The sequence below is a fragment of the Leucopleurus acutus genome (genome assembly GCF_964270905.1).
Source record: "Leucopleurus acutus genome assembly, chromosome: 12".
Lineage (NCBI taxonomy): Eukaryota > Metazoa > Chordata > Mammalia > Artiodactyla > Delphinidae > Leucopleurus > Leucopleurus acutus.
Window position 1 is genome coordinate 11,416,534 of NC_139154.1, and position 25,946 is coordinate 11,442,479.

Sequence of the window (25,946 nt, forward strand, 5' to 3'; positions counted from 1 at the left end):
ATTCTATTTTTAGTTTTTTAAGGAACCTCCATACTGTTCTCCATAATGGCTACATCAATTTACATTCCTGCCAAGAGTGCATGAGGGTTCCCTTTTCTCCATACCCTCTCCAGGATTTTTTCTTTGTAGATTTTCTGATGATTCCCATTCTAACCGGTGTGAGGTGATACCTCATTGTAGTTCTGATTTGCATTTCTCTAATAATTAGTGATGTTGAGCAGCTTTTCATGTGCCTCTTGGATCTGTGTGTCTTCTTTGGAGAGATGTCTATTTAGGTCTTCTGCCCATTTTTTAATTGGGTTGTCTGTTTTTTTTAATATTGAGCCACATGAGCTGCTCATATAATTTGGAGATTAATCCTTTTCTGCTTTGTTTGCAAATATTTTCTCCCATTCTGAGGGTTATCTTTTCATCTTGTTTATAGTTTCCTTTGCTGTGCGAAAGCTTTTAAGTTTAATTAGGTCCCATTTCTTTATTTTTGTTTTTATTTCTGTTAGTCTAGGAGGTGGGTCAAAAAAGGTCTTGCTGTGATTTTTGTCAAAGAGTGTTCTTCCTATGTTTTCTTCTAAGAGTTTTATAGTGTCCAGTCTCACATTTAGGTCTCTAATCAAATTTGAGTTTATTTTTGTGTATGGTGTTAGGGAGTGTTCTAATTTCATTCTTTTACATGTAGCTGTCCAGTTTTCCTAGCAACACTTAATGAAGAGATGGTCTTTTCTCCGTTGTATATCCTTGCCTCCTTTGTCATAGATTAGTTGAACATAGGTGTGTGGGTTTCCCTCTGGGCTTTCTATCCTGTTCCATTGATCTATATTTCTGTTTGTGTGCCAGTACCATATTGTCTTGATTACTGTAGCTTTGTAGTACAGTCTGAAGTCCTCCAGCTCCTTTTTTTGCCCTCAAGATTGCTTTGGTTATTCAGGGTCTTTTGTGTCTCCATACAAATTTTAAGATTTTTTTGTTCTATTCTGTGAAAAATGCCATTGGTAGTTTGATAGGGATTACATTGAATCTGTAGATTGCTTTGGGTAGTATAGTCATTTTCATAATATTGATTCTTCCAATCCAAGAACATGGTATATCTCTCCATCTGTTTGTGTCATCTTTGATTTCTTTCATCAGTGTCATATAGTTTTTGGGTACAGGTCTTGACCTCCTTAGGTAGGTTTATCCTTAGGTATTTTATTCTTTTTGTTGCAATGGTGAATGAGATTGTTTCCTTAATTTCTCTTTCTGATCTTTCATTGTTAGTATATAGGAATGCAAGAGATTTCTGTGCATTAATTTGGTATCCTGCAACTTTACCAAATTCATTGATTAGCTCTAGTAATTTTCTGGTGGCATCTTTAGGATTATCTATGTATAGTATCATGTCATCTGCAAACAGTGATAGTTTTACTTTTTCTTTTCCAATTTGTATTCTTTTATTTCTTTTTCTTCTCTGATTGCCATGGCTAGGAATTCCAAAACTATCTTGAATAATAATAGCAACCGTGGACACTCTTGTCTTGTTCCTGGTCTTAGAGGAAATGCTTTAAGTTTTTCACCATTGAGAATGATGTTTGCTGTGGGTTTGTCATATATGGCCTTTATTATGTTGAGGAAGGTTCCCTCTGTTCCCACTTTCTGGAGAGTTTTTATCATAAATGGGTGTTGAATTTTGTCAAAAGCTTCTTCTACATCTATTGAGATGATCATATGGTTTTTATTCTTCAGTCTGTTAATATGATGTATCACATCGATTGATTTGCATATATTGAATCCCACTTGATCATGGTGTATGATTCTTTTAATGTGTTGTTGGATTCTGTTTGCTAGTATTTTGTTGAGGATTTTTGCATCTATATTCATCAGTGATATTGGTCTGTAATTTTTCTTTTTTTCTAGTATCTCTGTCTGGTTTTTGTATCAGGGTGATGGTGGCCTCGTGTAATGAGTTTGGGAGTTTTCCTTCTTCTGCAATATTTTGGAAAACTTTGAGAAGGATGGGTGTTAGCTCTTCTCTAAATGTTTGATAGAATTCACCTGTGAAGCCATCTGGTCCTGGACTTTTGTTTGTTGGAAGATTTTTATTCACAGTTTCAATTTCATTACTTGTGATTGGTCTGTTCATATTTTCTCTTTCTTCCTGGTTCAGTCTTGGAAGCTTATACCTTTCTAAGAATTTGTCCATTTCTTCCAGGTTGTCCATTTTATTAGCATAGAGTTGCTTGTAGTAGTCTCTTAGGATGCTTTGTATTTCTGTGGTGTCTGTTGTAACTTCTCCTTTTTCATTTCTAATTTTATTGATTTGATTCCTCTCCCTCTTTTTCTTGATGAGTATAGCTAATGGTTTATCAATTTTGTTTATCTTCTCAAAGAAGCTTTTAGTTTTATTGATCTTTGCTATTGTTTTCTTTGTTTCTATTTTATTTATTTCTGCTCTGATCTTTATGATTTCTTTCCTTCTAATAACTTTAGGTTTTGTTTGTTTTTCTTTCTCTAGTTCCTTTAGGTGTAAGGTTAGACTGTTTATTTGAGATTTTTCTTGTTTCTTGAGGTAGGAATGTATTGCTACAAACTTCCCTCTTAGACCTGCTTTTGCTGCATCCCATAGGTTTTAGATTGTCATGTTTTCGTTGTCATTTGTCTCTAGGTATTTTTTTATTTCCTCTTTGATTTCTTCAGTGATCTCTTGGTTATTTAGTAGTGTATCATTTAGCCTCCACGTGTTTGTGTTTTTTACGTGTTTTTCCTGTAATTGATTTCTAATCTCATAGCTTTGTGGTTGTAAAAGATGCTTGATATGATTTCAGTTTTCTTAACTTTACCAAGGCTTGATTTGTGACCCAAGATGTGATCTATCCTGGAGAATGTTCTATGAGCACTTGAGAAAAAATTGTATTCTGTTGTTTTTGGATGGAATGTCCTATAAATATCAATTAAGTCCATCTTGTTTAATGTGTCCTTTAAAGCTTGTGTTTCCTTATTTATTTTCATTTTTGATGATTTGTCCATTGGTGAAAGTGGGGTGTTAAAATCCCCTACTATTATTGTGCTACTGTCGATTTACCCTGTTATGTTATGTATTGAGGCGCTCCTATGTTGGCTGCATAAATATTTACAATTGTTATATCTTCTTCTTGGATTGATCCCTTGATCATTATGTAGTGTTCTTCCTTGTCTCTTATAATAGTCTTTATTTTAAAGTCTATTTTGTCTGATATGAGAATTGCTACCCCAGCTTTCTTTTGATTTCCCTTTGCATGGAATATCTTTTTCCATCCCCTCACTTTCAGTCTGTATGTGTCCCTAGGTCTGAAGTGGGTCTCTTGTAGACAGCATATATATGGGTCTTGTTTTTGTATCCATTCAGTGAGTCTGTGATTTTTGGTTGGAACATGTAATCCATTTACATTTAAGGTGATTATCAGTATGTATGTTCATATTACCATTTTTCTTAATAGAGAAGTTTCTTTACCATTTGTTGTAGAGCTGGTTTGGTGATGCTGAATTCTCTTAGCTTTTGTTTGTCTCTAAAGCTTTTGATTTCTCCATCAATTCTGAATGAGGTCCTTGCCAATTAGAGTAATCTTGGTTGTAGGTTCTTCCCTCTCACATCTTTAAATATATCATGCCTCTCCCTTCTGGCTTGTAGAGTTTCTGCTGAGAAATCCGCTGTTAACCTTATGGGAATTCCCTTGTATGTTATTTGTCATTTTTCCCTCTTTTCTTTTAATAATTTTTCTCTGTCTTTAATTTTTGTCAGTTTGATTACTATGTGTCTTGGCATGTTTCTCCTTGGGTTTATCCTGCCTGGGCCTCTGCGCTTCCTGGACTTTGGTGGCTATTTCCTTTCCCATGTTAGGGAAGTTTTCAACTATAATCTCCTCAAATATTTTCTCGGGTCCTTTCTCTCTCTCTTCTCCTTCTGGGACCCCTATACTGCGAATATTTGTGTTTTTAATGTTGTCCCAGAGGTCTCTTAGGCTGTCTTTATTTCTTTTCATTTTTTTTTCTTTCTTCTGTTCTGCAGCAGTGAATTCCACCATTCTGTCTTCCAGGTTACTTATCCATTCTTCTGCCTCAGTTATTCTGCTATTGATTCCTTCTAGTGTATTTTTCATTTCAGTTATTGTATTGTTCATCTCTGTTTGTTTGTTCTGTAATTCTTCTAGGTCTTTGTTCTTTAATTCTTCTAGGTCTTTGTTAAACATTTCTTTCATCCCCTGTATCTTTCCCTCCATTCTTTTTCTGAGGTCCTGGATCATTTTCACTATCATTATTCTGAATTCTTTTTCTGGAAGGTTTCCTATCTCCACTTCATTTAGTTGTTTTTCTGGGGTTTTATCTTGTTCCTTCATCTGGTACATATGTCATTTTGTCTGTCTTTCTGTGAATGTAGTTTTCATTCCATAGGCTGCAGAATTGTAGTTCTTGCTTCTGCTGTCTGCCCTCTGGTGGATGAAGCTATCTCTGTTTTTACTTTTGTATTGAAGTATTTTTGTATTTTTGCACAGAGGAAGCTGTACATAAGTGTAATAAGTGTACAAGTCAGTGAGTTTTCAGAAAGTGAACACATCCATGTGTCCACTACTGAGATGAAGAACTATTGCTATTGCCATCCTTAGTGTCTCCCCTAGTCACTAACCCTTCCTTCCTCTCCAAAGGCAGCCACTACCTTGAATTCTAAAGCCATAAATTGGTTTTGCCTTTTTATGAACTTCAATTAAATAGAATCATACCTTTATTGTAAATTGTAATCATTCCGTTTTTTGGGGGTGTGTGTGTGCTGCATTGGGTCTTCATTGCTGTGTGCAGGCTTTCTCTAGTTTCAGCGAGCAGGGACTACTCTTCATTGTGGTGTGCAAACTTCTCATTGTGGTGGCTTCTCTTGTTGAGGAGCATGGGCCCTAGGCACACAGGCTAAGTAGTTGTGGCCCATGGGCTTAGTTGCTCCGTGGCATGTGGGATCTTCCTGGACCAGGTTTCGAACCTGTGTCCCCTGAATTGGCAGGCAGATTCTTAACCACTGAGCCACCAGGGAAGTCCCATAAATTGTAATTATTCCTTTATTGTAAAATGATAATTTTCCTTATATCGTATTTTCTTCTTTCTTTTCCATATTGTATTCACCTCTCCTTACCTGAAGTCACGTTAGCTGAAACAAATGTAATAAATGAAAACAGTTGAGGGAAAATGTATTAGGTATTCTTTAAAAGCAATATTATCCCCAAGTTACTTCTTTATACATTTCTGTAATTTTTACAATGTATATGCATTGCTTTAAATACAGAAAAACAACAATTTTAATATATTTTCTAAAAATTAGAGTGAAAAGAGAATTAGAAGAAATATTTTTTGAAAACATTTATTAATTCATTTATTTTGATGGTATACATCAAAATAAGAATGAGTAATCAAAACCTATCTTAATTTTACAGGATCCACAGATTTTGGATATTAACGCTGACCAAGACAAAGTAAACGTCATGTTGAATGATCTGCAGTCAGTTCTAGATGATCTTCAAAAACGTGCATTTCAGTATAAATCCTATCAGAAGAATTTTAAGGTAATGACAGCTCTACACATATGTTTCTAAAATATGTGCATAGAAATGACATTGGTGCATACGCATTTTCAATAATGTGACTGTAAGTATTTAATGTTTGGACACCAATGTGCTAGTCACTGTGCTGGAACAATCTGAAATACAAAATATGACATGTTCTCTCCCTGTGAAGTGTTTAAAGATTAGTACACAGGTTAGACAAAATGTCTTTCTAATTAAAAAGTAATTGTGAATTTTAGACAAACCCTCAGACCAGGGACTGTAGCTTCTATGTTAAAATGTATGTGGATTTTTAAATGTGGTCAATTAAAACCCCTCTATTCTTCCTTAAATAATATTCAAGCTTCTTTTACATTCATGTGTGTATTATGATTCCATCAATATTGCCTAATTTGCCCTGGTTTGATGTGCCAGTTTGATGAAAGAAGACAATTTGGCTAAGCCAGGGCAAAGATGGATACAAAAAGGGTAGGTTTAAAAAGCTAAAAGATATGCCTCAAAAAAATGAAGAGAAATGAGTGAGAGATATAAGTGCTCTGAACAGCTATTAGAGAGACCAAAAAGAAAAGAAAATAGAAAAGATTCCTAGGATCAAATCCAGAGGGCCACCAGCAATGAGGGAGGGGTTAATCAGTTCCCCAAAAGTTTCAGCGGAGTGCATGGACCTCACATGGGGATGCACCTGTCTCTTCCATAGCCCCAGATGGATGGCCAGAAAGTGGTCTGAGCAGTCTGAGTGTCCACTCCAGATCCCAGGGCTTGGTGGAGCAACCTGCAAAATAATGACCTGGCACTAGACAATGCAACTTGTACAATACTTGATTCAGGAGGTTTGTGCATGAGAGAATTAGGGTTCATAGTTTTTCCCAGATTAGTTAACTGACCTGTAAGACAGGAAAGTATGCAGTAGGACGGGAGCTGTGGTGGAAATATTGCTTGATAAAGGCTATAACTAACAGGTGGGCACTCTTGGGTCAGAAAGAATAGCCTTGCTTGAGCCAGAGCCTGAAATAGAAGTGTGTCTCCCTCCTTCCACGTTCCATATCTATACTTTACGATCCTTTAGGATCACCTCATATCAACCTTCCTCTGCAGCTCTCAGTCATTAGGAGGATAGGAGTGAAGGCCTAACTGGCCTAGGAAATCATCTCTAATTCTTAATGAAGTCAAGGCCAGATCCCTAATGTCAGGGTAATGCTAGCCTTGTAAAATGAGTTTGGTAGTGTTCCCACCTCTTCAATTTTTTTGGAAAAGTTTGAGAAATATTGGCATTAATTCTTTTTTCTCCCCCCAAATGTTTGGTAAAATTTACCAGTGAAGTCATCTGGTCCTGGGCTTTTCTGTGCTGGGAGGTTTTGGATTACTCATTCAATCTCCTTATCCTTATTGGTCTGTTCAGATTTTCTGTTTCTTCCTTATTCAGTCTTGGTGGGCAGTATGTTTCTAGCAATTTATACATTTCTTCAAAGGTATACAATTTATTGGCATATACTTATTCAGAGGAGTCTCTTATGATCATATGTATCTCTGAGGTGTAAGGTTTTTTTTTAGCATCTTTATTGGAGTTTAATTGCTTTACAGTGGTGTGTTAGTTTCTGCTGTATAACAAAGTGAATCAGCTATACATATATCCCCATATCCCCTCCCTCTTGCATCTCCCTCCCACGCTCCCTATCCCACCCCTCTAGGTAGACAAAAAGTACCGAGCTGATCTCCCTGTGCTATGTGGCTGCTTCCCACTAGCTATTTCTTTTAAATTTGTTAGTGTATATATGTCCATGCCACTCTCTGACTTCGTCCCAGCTTACCCTTCCCCCTCCCCATGTCCACAAGTCCATTCTCTATGTCTGTGTCTTTATTCCTGTCTGCTGCAAGGTTCTTCAGAACCTTTTTTTTTTTTTAGATTCCATATATATGTGTTAGTGTACGGTATTTGTTTTTCTCTTTCTGACTTACTTCACTCTGTATGACAGACTCTAGGTCCATCCACATCACTACAAATAACTCGATTTCCTTTTTCTTTATAGCTGAGTAATATTCCATTTTATATATTTGTCACAACTTCTTTCATTCATCTGTCCATTCATCTGTTGAAGGACATGTAGGTTACTTTCATGCCATAGCTATTGTAAATACAGCTGCAATGAACATTGTGGTACATGACTCTTTTTGAATTACAGTTTTCTCAGGGTATATGCCCAGTAGTGGGATTGCTGGGTAGTTCTACTCTTAGATTTTAAGGAACCTCCAGACTGTTCTCCATAGTGGCTGTATCAATTTACATTCCCACCAACAGTGCAAGAGGGTTCCCTTTTCTCCACACCTTCTCCAGCATTTATTTGTAGATTTTTGATGATGGCCATTCTGACCGTTGTGAGGTGATACCACACTGTAGTTTTGATTTGCATTTCTCTAATGATTACTGATGTGGAGCATCCTTTCATGTGTTTCTTGGCAATCTGTATATCCTCTTTGGAGAAATGTCTATTTAGGTCTTCTGCCCATTTTTGGATTGGGTTGTTTGTTGTCTGATATTGAGCTGCAGGAGCTTCTTGTATATTTTGAAGATTGATCCTTTGTCAGTTGCTTCATTTGCAAATATTTTCTCCCATTCTGAGGGTTGTCTTTTGGTCTTGTTTATGGTTTCCTTTGCTGTGCAAAAGCTTTTACGTTTCCTTAGGTCTCATGTCTTTATTTTTGTTTTTATTTCCATTTCTCTAGGAGATGGGTCAAAAAGGATCTTGCAGTGATTTATGTCATAAAGTGTTCTGCCTATGTTTTTCTCTAAGAGTTTTATAGTGTCTGGCCTTACATTTAAGTCTTTAATCTATTTTGAGTTTATTTTTGTGTATGGTATTAGGGAGTGTTCATATTTCATTCTTTTACATGTAGCTGTCCAGTTTTCCCAGCACACTTATTGAAGAGGCTGTCTTTTCTCCATTGTATATCCTTGCCTCCTTTACCAAAGATAAGGTGACTATATGTGTGTGGGTTTATCTCTAGGCTTTCTATTCTGTTCCATTGATCTATATTTCTATTTTTGTGCCACTACCATACTTTCTTGATTACTATAGCTTTGTAGTATGGTCTGAAATCTGGGAGGCTGCTTCCTCCAGCTCTGTTTTTCTTTCTCAAGATTGCTTTGGCTATTCAGGATAATTTTTGTTTCCATACATATTGTGAAATTTGTGGTTCTAGTTCTGTGAAAAATGCCATTGGTAGTTTGATGGGGATTGCATTGAATCTGTTCATTGCTTTGGGTAGTACAGTCATTTTCACAATGTTGATTCTTCCAATCCAAGAACATGGTATATCTCTCCATCTGTTTGTATCATCTTGAATTTCTTTCATCAGTGTCTTATAGTTTTCTGCATGCAGGTCTTTTGTCTCCTTAGGTAGGTTTATTCCTAGGTATTTTATTCTTTTTGTTGCAATGGTAAATGGAAATGTTTCCTTCATTTCTCTTTCAGATTTTCATCATTAGTGTATAGGAATGCAAGAGATTTCTGTGCATTAGTTTTGTATCCTGCTACTTTACCAAATTCATTGATTAGCTCTAGTAGTTTTCTGGTAGATTAGATCTGGTAGTTTTCTGGTGGCATCTTCAGGATTCTCTATGTATAGTATCATGTCATCTGCAAACAGTGACAGTTTTACTTCTTCTTTTCCGATTTGGATTCCTTTTATTTCTTTTTCTTCTCTGATTGATGTGGCTAAAACATCCAAAACTACATTGAATAATAGTGGTGAGCATGGACAACCTTGTCTTTTTCCTGATCTTAGTGGAAATGATTTCAGTTTTTCACCATTGAGAATGATGTTGGCTGTAGGTTTGTCATATATGACCTTTATTATCTTTAGGTAAGTTACCTATGCCTACTTTCTGGAGGGTTTTTATCATAAATCAGTGTTTAATTTTGTTGAAAGCTTTTTCTGCATCTATTGAGATGATCATATGGTTTTTATTCTTCAATTTGTTAATATGGTTTATCTCATTTTTGATTTGCATATATTGAAGAATCCTTTCATTCCTGGGATAAACCCTACTTGATCATGCTGTATGATCCTTTTAATGTGCTGTTGGATTCTGTTTGCTAGTATTTTGTTGAGGAATTTTGCATGTATGTTCATCAGTGATATTGGCCTGTAGTTCTTTTTTTGTGACATTTTGTCTGGTTTTGGTATCAGGGTGATGGTGGCCTTGTAGAATGAGTTTGGGAGTGTTCCTGCCTCTGCTATATTTTGGAAGGGTGTGCGAAGGATAGGTATTAGCTCTTCTCTAAATGTTTGATAGAATTTGCCTGTGAAGCCATCTGGACTTTGGTCCTGGACTTTGGTTTGTTGGAAGATTTTCAATCAGTTTCAATTTCAGTGCTTGTGATTGGTCTCTTTATATTTTCTATTTCTTCCTGGTTCAATCTCGGAAGGTTGTGCTTTTCTAAGAATTTGTCCATTTCTTCCAGGTTGTCCATTTTATTGGCATATAGTTGCTTGCAGTAATCTCTCATGATTCTTTGTATTTCTGCAATGTCAGTTGTTACTTCTCCTTTGTCATTTCTAATTCTATTGATTTGAGTCTTCTCCCTTTTTTTCTTGATGAGTCTGTCTAATGGTTTATCAATTTTGTTTATCTTTTCAAAGAAACAGCTTTTAGATTTATTGATCTTTGCTATCATTTCATTCATTTCTTTTTCATTTATTTATGATCTGATCTTTATGATTTCTTTCCTTCTGCTAACTTTGGCTTTTGTTAGTTCTTCTTTCTCTAGTTCCTTTAGATGTAAGGTTAGGTTGTTTATTTAAGGTTTTTCTTGTTTCTTGAGGTAGGATTGTATTGCTATAAACTTCCCTCTTAGAACTGTTTTCGCTGCATACCATAGGTTTTGGGCCATCGTGTTTTCATTGTCATTTTTTTCTAGGTATTTTTTGATTTCCTCTTTGATGTCTTCAGTGAACTCTTGGGTATTTAGTAGTGTATTGTTTAGCCTCCAGGGTTTGTATTATTTACAGATTTTTTTCCTGTAATTGATATGTAGTCTCATAGTTTTGTGGTCAGAAAAGATACTTGATACAATTTCAATTTTCTTAAATTTTCCAAGGCTTGATTTGTGACCCAAGGTATGATCTATCCTGGAGAATGTTCCATGAGCACTTGAGAAGAAAGTGAATTGTTTTGTTTTTGGATGGAATATCCTATAAATATCAGTTAGGTCCATCTAGTTTAATGTGTCCTTTAAAGCTTGTGTTTCCTTATTTATTTTCATTTTTGATTATCTGTCCATTGGTGAAAGTGGGGTGTTAAAGTCCCCTACCATCATTATGTTACTGTCAATTTCCCCTTTTATGGCTGTTAGCATTTGCCTTATGTATTGAGTTGCTCCTATGTTGGCTACATAAATATTTACAACTGTTATATCTTCTTCTTGGATTGATCCCTTGATCGTTATGTAGTGTCCTTCTTTGTCTCTTGTAATAGTCTTTATTTTAAAGTCTATTTTCTCTGATATGAGAATTGCTACTCCAGCTTTCTTTTCATTTCCATTTGCATAGAATGTCTTTTTCCATCCCCTCACTTTCAGTCTGTATGTGTCCCTAGGTCTGAAGTGGGTCTCCTGTAGACAGCATATATATGGGTCTTGTTTTTGTATCCATTCAGTGAGCCTGTGACTTTTGGTTGGAACATTTAAACCATTTACATTTAAGGTATTTATCGATATGTATGTTCCTATTACCATTTTCTTAATTGTTTTGGGTTTGTTATTGTAGGTCTTTTCCTTCTCTTGTGTTTCCTGCCTAGAGAAGTTCCTTTAGCATTTGTTGTAAAGCTGGTTTGGTGGTGCTGAATTCTCTCAGCTTTTGTTTGTCTGTAAAGGTCTTAATTTCTCCATTGAATCTGAATGAGATCCTTGCTGGGTAGAGTAATCTTGGTAGTAGGTTTTTCCCTTTCATCACTTTAAGTATATCCTGCCACACCCTTCTGGCTTGCGGAGTTTCTGCTTAAAGTTCAGCAGTTAACCTTATGGGGATTCCCTTGTATGTTATTTGTTGCTTTTCCCTTGCTGATTTTAATATTTTTCTTTGTATTTAATTTTTGACAGTTTTATTAATATGTGTCTTGGCATGTTTCTCCTTGGATTTATCCTTTATGGGACTCTCTGCACTTCCTGGACTTGACTGACTATTTTCTTTCCCATATTAAGGAAGTTTTCAACTGTAATCTCTTCAAATATTTTCTCAGTCCCTTTCTTTTCTCTTCTTCTTCTGGGACCCTTATAATTTGAATGTTGATGCACTCAATGTTGTCCCAGAGGTCTCTGAGACTGTCCTCAATTCTTTTCATTCTCTTTTATTTATTCTGCTCTACAGTACTTATTTCCACTATTTTATCTTCCAGGTCACTTATCCATTCTGTCTCAGTTATTCTGCTATTGATTCCTTCTAGAGAATTTTTAATTTCATTTATTGTGTTGTTCATCATTCTTTGTTTGCTCTTTAGTTTTTCTAAGTCCTTGTTAATCCTTTCTTTTCTTCTCCATTATATTTCCAAGAGTTTGGATCATCTTTACTATTTTTACTCTGAATTCTTTTTCAGGTATACTGCCTATTTCCTCTTCATTTGTTTGGTCTGGTGAGGTTTTACCTTGCTCCTTCAACTGCTGTATATTTCTCTTTCTTCTCATTTTGCTTAATTTACTGCATTTGGGGTCTCCACTTCACAGGCTGCTGGTTCGTACTTCCCATTGTTTTTGGTGTCTGCCTCCAGTGGGTAAAGTTGGTTCAGTGGGTTGTGTAGGCTTCCTGGTTGAGGGGAGTGGTGCTTGTGTTCTGGTGGATGAGGCTGGATCTTGTCTTTCTGGTGGGCAGGACCATGTCCTGTTGTGTGTTTCAGGGTGTCTGTGAACTTATTATGATTTTAGACAGTCTCTCTGCTAATGGGTGGGGCTGTGTTCCTTTCTTGCTAGTTCTTTGGCATGGGTGTCCAGCACTGGAGCTTGCTGGTCATTGAGTGGATCTAGTTCTTAGCATTGAGACGGAGATCTCTGGGAGAGCTCTTGCTGATTGATATTACTGTGGCCAGGAGGTCTCTGGTGGTCCAGTGTCCTGACTCTGGTCTCCCACCTCAGAGCCTCAGGCCTGACACCCAGCCAGAGCACCAAGACCCTGTCAGCCACATGGCTCAAAAGAAAATGGAGGAAAGAAAGAAAAATAAAATAAAGTTATTAAAATAAAAATTTTTTGTTAAAATTAAAAAAATTAAATAAAGAAGAGAGCAACCAAACCAATAAACAAATCCACCTATAAAAAGAAGCACTAAAACCTAAACTAAAGGAAAAAAAATCAAACAGACAGAACCCTAGAACAAATCGTAAAAGCAAACCTATACAGACAATATCTCCAAAGAAGCATACAGATACACACTCACAAAAAGAGAAAATGGAAAACATATATATATATATGAAAAACAAAGGAAGAGAGCAACCAAATCAATAAACAAATCTAATGATAGTAAGCTCTATATACTAAACTAAGATAAACATAAAACCAGAAATAAGTTAGATGCAGAAAGCAAACCCCAAGTCTACATTTGCTCTCAAAGTCCACCGCCTCAATTATGGGATGATTTGTTGTCTATTCAGGTATTCCACAGATGCAGGGTACATCAAGTTGATTGTGGAGATTTAATCCGCTGCTTCTGAGACTGCACAGAGAAATTTCCCTTTCTCTTCTTTGTTCACACAGCTCCTGGGGTTCAGTTTTGGATTTGGCCCCACCTCTGCATGTAGGTCACCCTCTGGTGTCTGTTCTTTGCCCAGACAGGAGGAGGTTAAAGGAGAAGCTGATTAGGGAGCTCTGGCTCACTCAGGCCTGGGATAGGGAGGGGTACAGAATGCAGGGCGAGCCTGCGGCGGCAGAGACCAGCCTGATGTTGCACCAGCCTGAGGCGTGCCATGTGTTCTCCCGGGGAAGTTGTCCCTTCATCACGGGACCCTGGCAGTGGCGGATTGCACAGGCTCCCAGGAGGGGAGGTGTGGATAGTGACCTGTTCTTGCACACAGGCTTTATGGTGGCTGCAGCAGCAGCCTTAGCATTTCATGCCTGTCTCTGGTGTCTGCACTGATAGCTGCGGCTCGTGCCCGTCTCTGGAACTCATTTAGGCAGTGCTTTGAATCCCCTCTCCTTGCGCACCCCGAAACAATGGTCTCTTGCATCTTAGGTAGTTCCAGACTTTTTCCCAGACTCCCTTCTGGCTAGCTATGGCACAATATCCCCCTTAAGGCTGTGTTCACACAGCCAACCCCCGTCGTCTCCCTGGGATCTGATCTTGAAAGCCCGAGCCTCAGCTCCCAGCCCCAACTCACTCCAGCAGGGTTCCACCGGTGAAGGGGTTTCCTACTGTGCGGAAATATTTCCTCCTTCACAGCTCCCTCCCCGATGTGCAGGTCCTGTCCCTATTCTTTGTCTCTGTTTCGTCTTTTTTCGTTTTCCCTACCTGGGTACGCGAGGAGTTTCTTGCCTTTTGGGAAGTCTGATGTCTTCTGCCAGTGTTCAGTAGGTGTTTTGTAGGAGTTGTTCCACATGTAGATGTATTTTTTATGTACTTGTGGGGAGGAAGGTGATCTGCACGTCTTACTCCTCTGCCATCTTGAAGGGCCCCCTGAGGTATAGATTTTAATGTCTCCTCTTTCATTTCTGATTTTATTTCTTTGCATCATCTCTCTTTTTTTTCTTAGTCTAGCTAAAGGTTTGTTTATCTTTTCAGAAAAAAAAGCTCTTAGTTTCATTGATCTTTTCTATTGTTTTTCTGTTCTCTATTTTTTTTATTTCCACCCTGATCCTTGTTATTTCCTTTCTTCTGCTAACTCTGGGCTTAGCTTGTTCTCCTTTTCTAGTTCTTTGTTGTGTAAAGTCAAGTTGTTTATTTGAGGTCTTTCTATTTTCTTAATATATCCATTTATTACTATAAACTTCCCTCTCAGAACTACTTTTGCAGCATCTCATCGGTTTTGGTGTGCTGTGTTTCCATTTTTATTTGTTTCAAGATACTTATTTTCATTTCCCTTTGATTTCCTCTATAAGCCATTGGTTGTTCAGGAGTGTGGTGTTTAGTTTCCAAATATTTGTAAATTTTCCATCTTTCCTCTTGTTGTTGATTTCTATTTTCATACCATTGTGGCTGGAAAAGATAATATGATTTCAGACTTCTTAAACTTGTTAAGACTTCTTTTGTGGCCTATCATATGATCTATCCTGGGGAATGTTCTGCGTGCACTTGAAAAGAATGTGTATTTTGTTGCTATTGTATGCAATGTTTAAAGCCCCAGCTTATGGCAAAGCTCACAGTTTCTGTGCAACCAACCTCCTGGAGATTTTCCCACCTCCAAGGCATGAAAACAGCTTCTTCAGATTTTCTTGCAACCTTTCTCTGTCTAGGGTTCATATACAGTCCACTGGGTTAGAAATAGGTAAGAAACTAGGCTGTTCACTCCATCTTTAATCTCCCCATTCCCTCCACCAACTACCACACAAACATCCTCTCCCTCTTCTATCATCTAAGATATAAGCCCTAAAGGATATCATTGCCTCTAAAGACTCATCTGTTTACCCAATAGACCAGACAGGTATATACATGTATGATCCAACTTGAGAAAGAATGCCCTTAGCACTCTTGTAATATTTGTGTCTTTGGAAAATTTCTAAGTTCTAAGGAAATATAAAGAATTATATTTTGTCACTCAAATAGAAATCTGAATATACATGGGGTTTTGTGATTTGTTTTTTCATTGTTTCTGTCTCTCCTTTTCTTTCCCCATTTGGGTCCCACCCATATTCTGCTAAGGTGTCACTGTATCAAAAATTATTGATAGGAAGATAACATAAGATCTCTATATCAGAAAATTAAATAGTACATTTTGCTTATTATATTTTAAAAGGTAGAAGTGTCCAAGTTTGAAGCTTTGGAAGAAGTTAGTGCTGAATTGAAGCTCAAACAATTGCTCTGGGATTCTTTATCTGAATGGGATCAACTCCAACAAGAATGGTTACAGGTAAAAAAAAAAAAAAAACAACTTTCATTTCTTAAATCATTTTTGTATTATTTAACCTTAGAATCCTAATGGTATGAATTATAGTTTTTTAAAAAAATAAGCTGGTGTATTCTTAATTTCAGCAAAACATGCAGTGTTATTTTATGGGAATTATTATCAGCTTTCTGGTGAAATGCACAAAGGTCTTTCTGCCACATAAGTCTTTAAGTACCACAGAGAAGACTACATTATTGTAAGGCAGGTTTCTCAGGTCCTCCAAATAAGATAACTAAATGAAGGAGTCATCAAAGGACCTCACAGCATGGCATTTAACTTCTTTGTGGTTTCTGAACACAGTGTTGTCCCAACACACTACAGCCAAGTGTTATTAAGGTTTGTAGGATTTTATTCATGATCTACACACATTAGTTTTCTGTTAGCCTAGGTTCTGTTTTTATTGTCCTTTTTTTAATTTATTTATTTATTTATTTATTTTTATAATATTGTGAAAGAACTTGACTCATTGAAGGAACATGGTAAGTGTTTTTTGTTTTTTTTAGATGTTAGGGGTAGGAGTTTAATTAATTAATTTATTTTTGCTGTGTTGGGCCTTCGTTTCTGCGCGAGGGCTTTCTCTAGTTGTGGCAAGTGGGGGGCCACTCTTCATTGCAGTGCGCGGGTCTCTCATTATTGCAGCCTCTCTTGTTGCAGAGCACAGGCTCCAGACGCGCAGGCTCAGTAGTTGTGGCTCACGGGCCCAGCCGCTCCACGGCATGTGGGATCCTCCCAGACCAGGTCTCGAACCCGTGTCCCCTGCATTAGCAGGCAGATTCTCAACCACTGCGCCACCAGGGAAGCCCTTATTGTCCTTTTAAAAAAAAAAAAGAAAGAAAGAAAGCCCTTTTGTTCCCTGTGATAGAATAGAATCCCAGTAATGAGATCCAGGATCTTCCCTTGAGAGCTTAATAGTAAATTCTAGTAATAGTAAATTAGGGGACCAGGTATCATAGGGTTTGGTTTTTAGGGTCTACCCTTGCGTTCAAACCTTAACAAGTGTCAACCCTCTAGGAGGCAGAATAGATGACCATCTGTTCTTTCAAGTGTGATATGGACATGTAAGAAATACCATCAACTTCACAAATATTGTTTTACACTTGCTTGTTCAGCTTCCCTATGCTGGTGCCTATAATTAGAAGTCCCATATCTGGGCACAGTGATGCAAGAATGTTTCCCAGATAATGTTCTAGGTACAGTAGATACCAGTGGAGAATAAAAAGGACAAAGTCCAAACCCTCACAGAATTTACCTTTTGGTGGAGAAAGTGGAAAATAAACAAACATATATATACTATTATATCAGAGAATTTTAAGTGCTTTTGTGTAACTCATTTATCACTTATCTCAGAATTAGAAAATGCTCCTGAGTAGTAAAGAAGAAGCTTAGAGAGTTTTCTGATTACCACCATAGATTAGAGCAGTAGCTTCTAAAGTGGGACAAATTTACCATAGGAAGTATACAAAAAGACCCATTAGGGAGCAAAAAGAAAATGTTGAATCCAGAAAAAAAAATGAATGTTTATAAATTTTTTTTTTTTAAAATTGAGGCATATTTGACATGTTAGTTTCAGGTGTAAAATATAATGATCCAATATTTCTGTATATTGCACAGTGATCACCACAATAAGTTCAGTTAACATTTGTCACCTTACATAGTTACAAAACTTTTTTTCTTATGAGAATATTCAAGATCTATTCTCTTAGCAGCTTTCAAATATGCAATACAGTGTTATTAACTATAGTCACTGTGCTGTACATTACATTCCCATGATTTATTTATTTTATAACTGGAAGTTTGTACATTTTGACCTCCTTCACTTATTTCACACACACACACCTCCTCTGGAAACTACCAATTTGTTCTGTTTTAGTTGTTTTGTTTTGTTTTGCTTTAGGTTCTACATATGAGTTATTCTGTTGTTTTGTTTGCTTTTGGATTCCATATACAAGTGGGGTCATATGGTATTTGTCTTTCTTTGTCTGACTTATTTCACTTTACGTAAAGCCCTCATGGTCCATCTATGTTGTCAAAAATGACAAGGTTTCATTCTTTTTATGGCTGAATAATAGCCTATTGTATACATATACTACATTTTCTTCATCCATTCATCCACTGGTGGCCACTTAGTTTGTTTCCATTTCTCGGCTATTGTAAATAATGCTGCTATGAACTTGGGTGTCTGTATATCTTTTTGAATCAGTGTTTTTGCTTTCTTAGGATAAATAATCAGAAATGGAATTGCTGAATCATATGATAGTTCTATTTTTAATTTTTTGAGGAATCTTAATACTGTTTTCCATATGGCTGTTGTGCCAATTTACATTTCTGTTAGCAATGCACAAGTGTTCCTTTTTCGCCACATCTTTGCCAACACTGGTTCTATTTTGTCTTTCTGATACTAAAATTCTAACAGGAGTGAGGCGGTATTTCATTGTGGTTTTGATTTTAATTTCCCAGTGATTAATGATGTTGAGCATTTTTTCATGTACCTGTTGGACATCTGTTACGTCTTCTTTGGAAAAAATACCTATTCAGATCCTTTGCCCTATTTTTAATCAGATTGTTTTTCTGCTGTTGAGTTCTTTATATATTCTGGATATTAACCCCTTATCAGCTATATAATTTGCAAATTTTTTCTCCCATTAAGTATAGCTTTCCTTTTCATTTTGTTCATGCTTTCCTTTGCTGTGCAGAAGCTTTTTAGTTAGATGTAGTTGCTTATTTTACTTTTGTTGCCTTTGCTTTTGGTGTCAAATCCAAAATATTGTTGCCAAGACCCACCTCAAGGAGCTTATTGCCTATATTTTCTTCTAGGAGTTTTTAGGTTTCAGGTCTTAGGTTCAAATCTTTAATCCATTTTGAGTTATTTTTGTGTGTGGTCCAGTTTCATTCCTTTGCCTCTAGCTGTCCAATTTTCCCAACACCATTTATTGAGAGACTGTCCTTCCCCCATTGTATATTCTTGACTCCTTTCTTGTAAATTAATTGACCATACATGTGTGGGTTTATTTTTGGGCTTTCTCTTCTGTTCCATTAATCTATGTGTCTGTTTTTGTGCCAGTACTATGCTGTTTTGATGACTATAACTTTGGATAGTTGGATAATCTGAAATCAAGGAATTGATACCTCCATCTTTTTTATTCTTTCTCAAGATTGCTTTGGCTATTCTGAGTCTTTTGTGGTTCCATACAAATTTTAGGATTGTTTGTTGTATTTCTGTGAAAAATACCACTGGAATTTTGATAGGGATTGTATTGAATCTGTAGATTTCTTTAGGTGGTATAAACATCTTAACAATATTAATTCTTCCAATCCATGAGCATGGAATATCTTTTCATTTTTACAAATTTTCTATTACCATCAATCCATATGCCCATCTGACATAATATATGTGTACACTTACATGTTTATGTAACTGAGAAATATATTTATAAATACATGCATACATTGGAATGTATGTTTAAATCAGTTATATTAAAGGGCTACATGATCAAATAATAGGAGACTACTTGGTGAGACATTTCTAGGTCACAAGAGTAAACATTAGCTATTTGTAACTTTACAATGGTTGGCCCTCTGGAATAAATTACAGGGATTGCAATACTGCATTTGGTGATATGGGAGAAAATGATATGAGTGTAATAAACAAACAATGCCTGATACACTATTAGAAATCTTAATAAGTAGAGCCATTTCCAAAATATAGAGTCAACTTGGGTTAACAACATAGCTATCAAAAAATGTGAGTAGAGTAAAAAAAATTTACTATTTCAAGTTTGCCTTTTATTATATGTCTTAACTTCTTTGTTTTCCCCTCAATTTTCATAGTCTAAATTTGACTGCCTGGATCCAGAATTTCTAAACAGTCAAGTTTCCAAATATGCCAAATTTGTGACTCAATTGGAAAAAGGCTTGCCACCCAACAGTGCAGTGCCCCAGCTAAAAAGTAAGGTGGAAAATATGAAAGAAAAGGTAAGTTTAGTAGAAATTATTTCCAAAACTCCAGGTCAATCAGTTACTACTTCATGCTAATGAGACCAAAGCCAGGAATTCTTCTCTGTTTAAATTAGTCAGCTTTGCAGAGAGAAGAAACAACAGACAAATTCAGCTACTGTATTGCAGAGGCACAGACTGCATCCCTCTCTTCAACTGGCCAAATCCTGCAATTGATTTTTATGAGAATTCTAGTTGTTTCTCATTCTCACCAGCACTTGTTATCAATAGGGAGTTTATTTATTTGGTTTGGTTTGGTTTTCATTTTAACCTTTCTAATAAATGTGTGGTACAGTCTCATAATCGTGATGATTTACCTTTTTCTAATGATTAGTAATGTTGAACATCTTTTCCCATGTCCATTTGCCATCCATCTACCTTCTTTGCTGAAATGTCTGAATATTAGCCCAATTTTTAATTGGGTTGTTTGTTTTGTTATTAGTGAGTTTTCAGAGTTCTCTTTTTTTGGAACTTTAAAATCTATATTTTATTTAATTTTTGACACATAGAGAACAGTGTCCATTGGCAACGATGATCCTTGTTCATTCATTCTTCTGTTGACTCTCAAATAGTAATTAAATAGTACTCAGAAAGTAATGGTAAAAGAGACTACCAGCTTGAAAATTTGTAACACAAATGATATTTGACACACCAAAAAGTTTTTATACATTTTACACAGCAGAAGTTTTTAGAATTTACATTCTAAAGACATTAGGGTCTAACAATTCATAGAAGAACAGCAAAGATTTTTTTTAATTTTTATTTTATATTGGAGTATAGTTGATTAACAATGTTGTGTTATATAGTCATGATATAAGTCCTTTTTCAAATATGTAACTTGAAAATAGTTTTCCCGGTCAGTGGCTTGTCTTTTTAGTCCCTAAACAGTGACTTTCACAGAACAAAAGGCTTAAATTTGATAAAAGTCCAAGTAATATTTTTTTCTTTTACAGATTATCTTTTTAGTATAGAATCTAAAAACTTTTGCCAAACCTAAAGGTCACACAGAGTTTCTTCTGTATTTTCTTCTGGAAGTTTTTTAGTGTTGCTTTTTTTTTAAATTAAAGTATATGATTTGAGTTATTTACATTTTTACATATGGATATTCAGTTGATCCAGAACCATTGTTTGAAAAAAGTATTCTTTCTCCATTGTTTGCCTTTTCATCTTTGTCAAAAGTCAGCTGACCATATTTTTTAGTCTGTTTCTGGACTCTCTATTCTGTTTGGTTGTTCTGTAAGTCTATTCTTTCACCAATACCATGCTCTCTTGATAACTATAGCTAGTAAGTCTTGAAATCAGGTAGTGTTAAGTTCTCCAACTTGTTCTTCTTTTTCACAATTTTGTCAATTCTGATTCCTTTACCTTTTCATGTAAATGTTAGAATTAGCTTATCATATGTATAAAAAATTGCTGGGATTTTGGGTGGACTGTGTCAAATCAATAGATCAATTTCCAGAGAATTGACATCTTAACAAGATTGAATTTTCTAATCTGTTACCTGCCTATCCCTTTATTTAGTTAGGTCTTCTTTTATTTCTTTTCATTAACATTTTGTAATTTTCAGTGTACAGATTATGCACATATTTAAAACTAAGTATTCTTTTATGGTATCTTAAATTATATTTTTTTTCATTTCAAATTCTAAGTGTTCATTGCTGGTATGTAGGAATACTATTGACCTTTGTATATTGATCTTATATCCTGTGATCTTAATAAATTCACTTTTTAATTTTAGGAGATTTTTGTACATTATTCAGAATTTTCAACATAGAAAATGATTTCAACTGTGAATAAAGACAATTTTATTTCTTCCATTACAATCTGTGTGCCTTTTATTTCTTTTTCTTGCCTTGTTGCACTGGCCAGGATTTACTGTACAATATTGAATAGGAGTGGTGAGAGAAAACATCCTTGTCCTTTTCCGTATCTTAGAGGGGAAATATTCAGTCTCTTTTTAAGTATGATGTTAGTCAAATTTTTTTATAGATGCCCTATATTAAGATAACAGTTTCATAGTTTCCTGAGAGGTTTCTTTTTTTTTTATCATAGATGGGTGTTGATAATTATCAAATGATTTTTCTATGCCTATGATCATATGGTTTTTCTTCTTTAGTCTATTAACATGGTGAATTACATCTATCAGTGGTCAAATATTGAAGCAGGCTTGAATTCCTGAACTGAACCTCACTTGGGTCGTGATGTACTATACTCTTTTATATTGTTGGATTCAAATTACTAATATTATTTGAGGATGTTTTTGTGCCTATATTTAAGAGGGACATTGATCTTTAGTTTTCTTTTCTTGTAACATCATTGTGTGGTTATGAGTTAATACTGCCTCATAAAATGACTTGGGGAGTGTTCCTTCCTCTTCTATTTTCTGCAGGAGATTATACAGAATTAGTATTATTTTTCACTTAGATGTTTGGTAGAATTCAAGAGTGAAACTATCTGAGCTTGAAGTTTTCTCTTTTGGAGGGATTTTAACAAAAAATTGAATTTCATTCATACAAAATGATGGACAAACCCACAGCCAATATCATCCTCAATGGTGAAAAACTGAAACCATTTGCACTAAGATCAGGAAAAAGACAAGGTTGCCCACTCTCACCACTATGATTCAACATAGTTTTGGAAGTTTTAGCCACAGCAATCAGAGAAGAAAAAGAAAAAAAAGGAATCCAAATCAGAAAAGAAGAAGTAAAGCTGTCACTGTTTGCAGATGACATGATACTATACATACAGAATCCTAAAGATGCTACCAGAAAACTGCTAGAGCTAATCAAGGAATTAGGTAAAGTAGCAGGATACAAAATTAATGCACAGAAATCTCTGGCATTCCTATACACTAATGATGAAAAATCTGAAAGTGAAATTTAGAAAACACTCCCATTTACCATTGCAACAAAAAGAATAAAACATCTAGGAATACACCTACCTAAGGAGACAAAAGACCTGCATGCAGAAAATTATAAGACACTGATGAAAGCAATTAAAGATGATACAAATAGATGGAGAGATATACCATGTTCTTGGACTGGAAGAATCAACATTGTGAAAATAACTGTACTACCCAAAGCAATCTACAGATTCAATGCAATCCCTATCAAACTACCACTGGCATTTTTCACAGAACTAGAACAAAAATTTTTACAATTTGTATGGAAACTCAAAAGACCCCAAATAGCCAAAGCAACCTTCAGAAAGAAAAATGAAGCTGGAGGAATCAGGCTCCCAGACTTCAGACTATACTACAAAGCTACAGTAATCAAGACAGTATGGTACTGGCACACAAACAGAAATATAGATCAATGGAACAGGATAGAAAGCCCAGAGATAAACCCACACACATATGGTCACCTTATGTTTGATAAAGGAGGCAAGAATATACAACAGAGAAAAGACAGCCTCTTCAATAAGTGGTGCTGGGAAAACTGGACACCTACATGTAAAAGAATGAAATGTGAACACTCCCTAGCACCATACACAAAAATAAACTCAAAATGGATTAAAGACCTAAATGTAAGTCCAGACACCGTCAAACTCTTAGAGGAAAACATAGGCAGAACACTCTATGACATAAATTACAGCAAGATCCTTTTTGACCCACTGCCTAGAGAAATGGAAATAAAAACAAAAATAAACAAATGGGACCTAATGAAACTTCAAAGATTTTGCACAACAAAGGAAACCATAAACAAGACCAAAAGACAACCCTCAGAATGGGAGAAAATATTTGCAAATGAAGCAACTGACAAAGGATTAATCTCCAAAACATACAAGCAACTCATGCAGCTCAATATCAAAAAAAGCAAACAACCCAATCCAAAAATGGGCAGAAGACCTAAATAGACATTTCTCCAAAGAGGATATACAGATTGCCAACAAACACATGAAAGAATGCTCAACATCATTAATCATTAGAGAAACGAAAATCAAATCTACAATGTGATATCATCTCACACCAATCAGAATGGCCATCATCAAAAAGTCTACAAACAATAATTGCTGGAGAAGGTGTGGAGAAAAGGGAACCCTCTTGCACTGTTGGTGGGATTGTAAATTGATACAGCCATTATGGAGAACAGTAAGGATGTTCCTTAAAAAACTACAAATAGAAGTACCATATGACCTAGCAATGCCACTACTGGGCATATAGCCTGAGAAAACCATAATTCAAAAAGAGTCATGTACCGCAATGTTCATTGCAGCTCTATTTACAATAGCCAGGACATGGAAGCAACCTAAGTGTCCATCAGCAGATGAATGGGTAAAGAAGATGTGGCACATATATACATTGGAATATTACTCAGCCATAAAGGAAACGAAATTGAGTTATTTGTAGTGAGGTGGATGGACCTAGAGTCTATCATACGGAGTGAAGGAAGTCAGAAAGAGAAAAACAAATACCGTATGCTAACATATATGTGGAATCTAAAAAAAAAAATTGGTCATGAAGAATCTAGGGGAAAGACAGGAATAAAGATGCAGGCCTACTAGAGAATGGACTTGAGGATATGGGGAGGGGGAAGGGTAAGCTGGGACAAAGTGAGAGAGTGGCATGGACATATATACACTACCAAATGTAAAATAATAGCTAGTGGGAAGCAGCCACATAGCACAGGGAGACCAGCTCGGTGCTTTGTGACCACCTAGATGGGTGGGATAGGGAGGGTGGGAGGGAGGGAGACGCAAGAGGGAAGAGATATGTGGATATATGTATATGTATAACTGATTCACTTTGTTATAAAGCAGAAACTAACACACCATTGGAAAGCAATTATACTCCAATAAAGATGTTGAAAAAAAACATGAAAAAAAATTTTTAAATAAAAAATAAAATAAAATAGATTCTCTATTGTTGGTGAAAAAAAGAAAAAAAAATTACGGCTTATATCAAAGATACACAGAAATCACGTGAAAGAATTTTCAATGGCCCAAGTTGTAATGATTTGACCAAACAATAAATAATACAATATTGTGTTATAACCCAAATTATAAAATAAATATCCATGAATTCATATTGACATATGTAAACAACTGAGTGGATGAATAGATAGATAAATAGGTAGATAGATAGACAAAGGATAAAAGACAAATCTTCTACAAAGAAAAATTCCAAATAACTTATGAGGATACTGCATCTCAAGACAGTGGAGCTTTATTTATTTTGATGCTCCATTGTTAGATGTATTCACACTTAGTATTACTATTTCTTCTTGGAGAATTGACCCTCTTATCATTTACATATTTTCCCTCTTTATTTTTTATAAGATTTCTTCTTCTGAAGTCTGCATTATCTGAAATTAATGTAGTTAGTACAGATTTCTTTTAGAGTTTTCATGATATTACTTTCTCCATTTTTTCACTTTTAACTTTTCTATGTCTTTATATTTAAAGTATTTCTTGAACAGCATATAATTGGTTCCTGCTTTTTTATCCAATCTGATTTTTAAAAAGTCTTTTAAATGACATGTTTAGACCATTAATATTTAGAATATTATTTGTATGGTTGGATTAAAATTGTCATCATGCTGGTTTTTTATTTGTTTGTTGTTTCTTTTTTCCTCTTTTTCTTTCCTCTCTTGATTTAATTGTATATGTTTTATGATTCCGTTTTATCTTCTCTATGGAGTTGTTATTCATACTTCATTAAAGCAATTTTTAGTGGTTATCCTAGATTTAAAATATAGATTTTCAATTAATCCAAAACAACTTTTCAATTAATCCAAAACAACTTTCAAATAATATTATACTGTTTCATGCATAGTATAATATTATATTGTTATACTGTTATACTGTTATTATTATTATATATTGTTATTAATATTATACTGTTATACTGTTTCATGCATAGTATAAAGAGTTTATAATACCATATTCCCAATTCTCCCTCTCATCCTTTGTATTAATGTTGTCATATATTTTACTTTTATATGTAGTATAAACACTACATGTTGCTACTATTTTTGTTTTTTATAGTTACCTTTTAGGAGAATAAAAATAGAATATGAAATTTATTTTACATCTGTTCCATTTCCAATGTTCTTCATTTCTTTGTATGGATCAAAGTTTCTGACTCATAGCATATTCATTCTGCCTGAAGAACTTCCTTTAATATTTCTTACTGAGTAGGTATACTAGCAATGAACTCCCCAAATTTTTGTTTTGAGAAAGTCTTTATCCTTTATTTTGAATGATATTTTCACTGGTATATAATTCTGAGTCGGCAGATTTTGTTTTTTCTTTCAACAATGTAAAAATATCCTTTTGTTATCTTTTTACTTGCATGATTTCTGACATAAAGTCTGCTGTA

General features: G+C 35.4%; 1 protein-coding gene across 1 annotated transcript in view; it reads left to right on the forward strand.

Annotated features, from left to right (window-relative positions):
- DNAH6 (dynein axonemal heavy chain 6) overlaps nucleotides 1-25,946 on the forward strand; it is a gene marked incomplete at both ends in the record, with an annotated part of 284,256 nt that overhangs the window by 81,268 nt on the left and 177,042 nt on the right. The window contains 3 exons of the mRNA XM_082852453.1: nucleotides 5,424-5,552; nucleotides 15,485-15,598; nucleotides 19,463-19,606. Coding sequence (XP_082708579.1) covers nucleotides 5,424-5,552; nucleotides 15,485-15,598; nucleotides 19,463-19,606 — 387 coding nt within the window. The remainder of the gene's footprint in view (nucleotides 1-5,423; nucleotides 5,553-15,484; nucleotides 15,599-19,462; nucleotides 19,607-25,946) is intronic.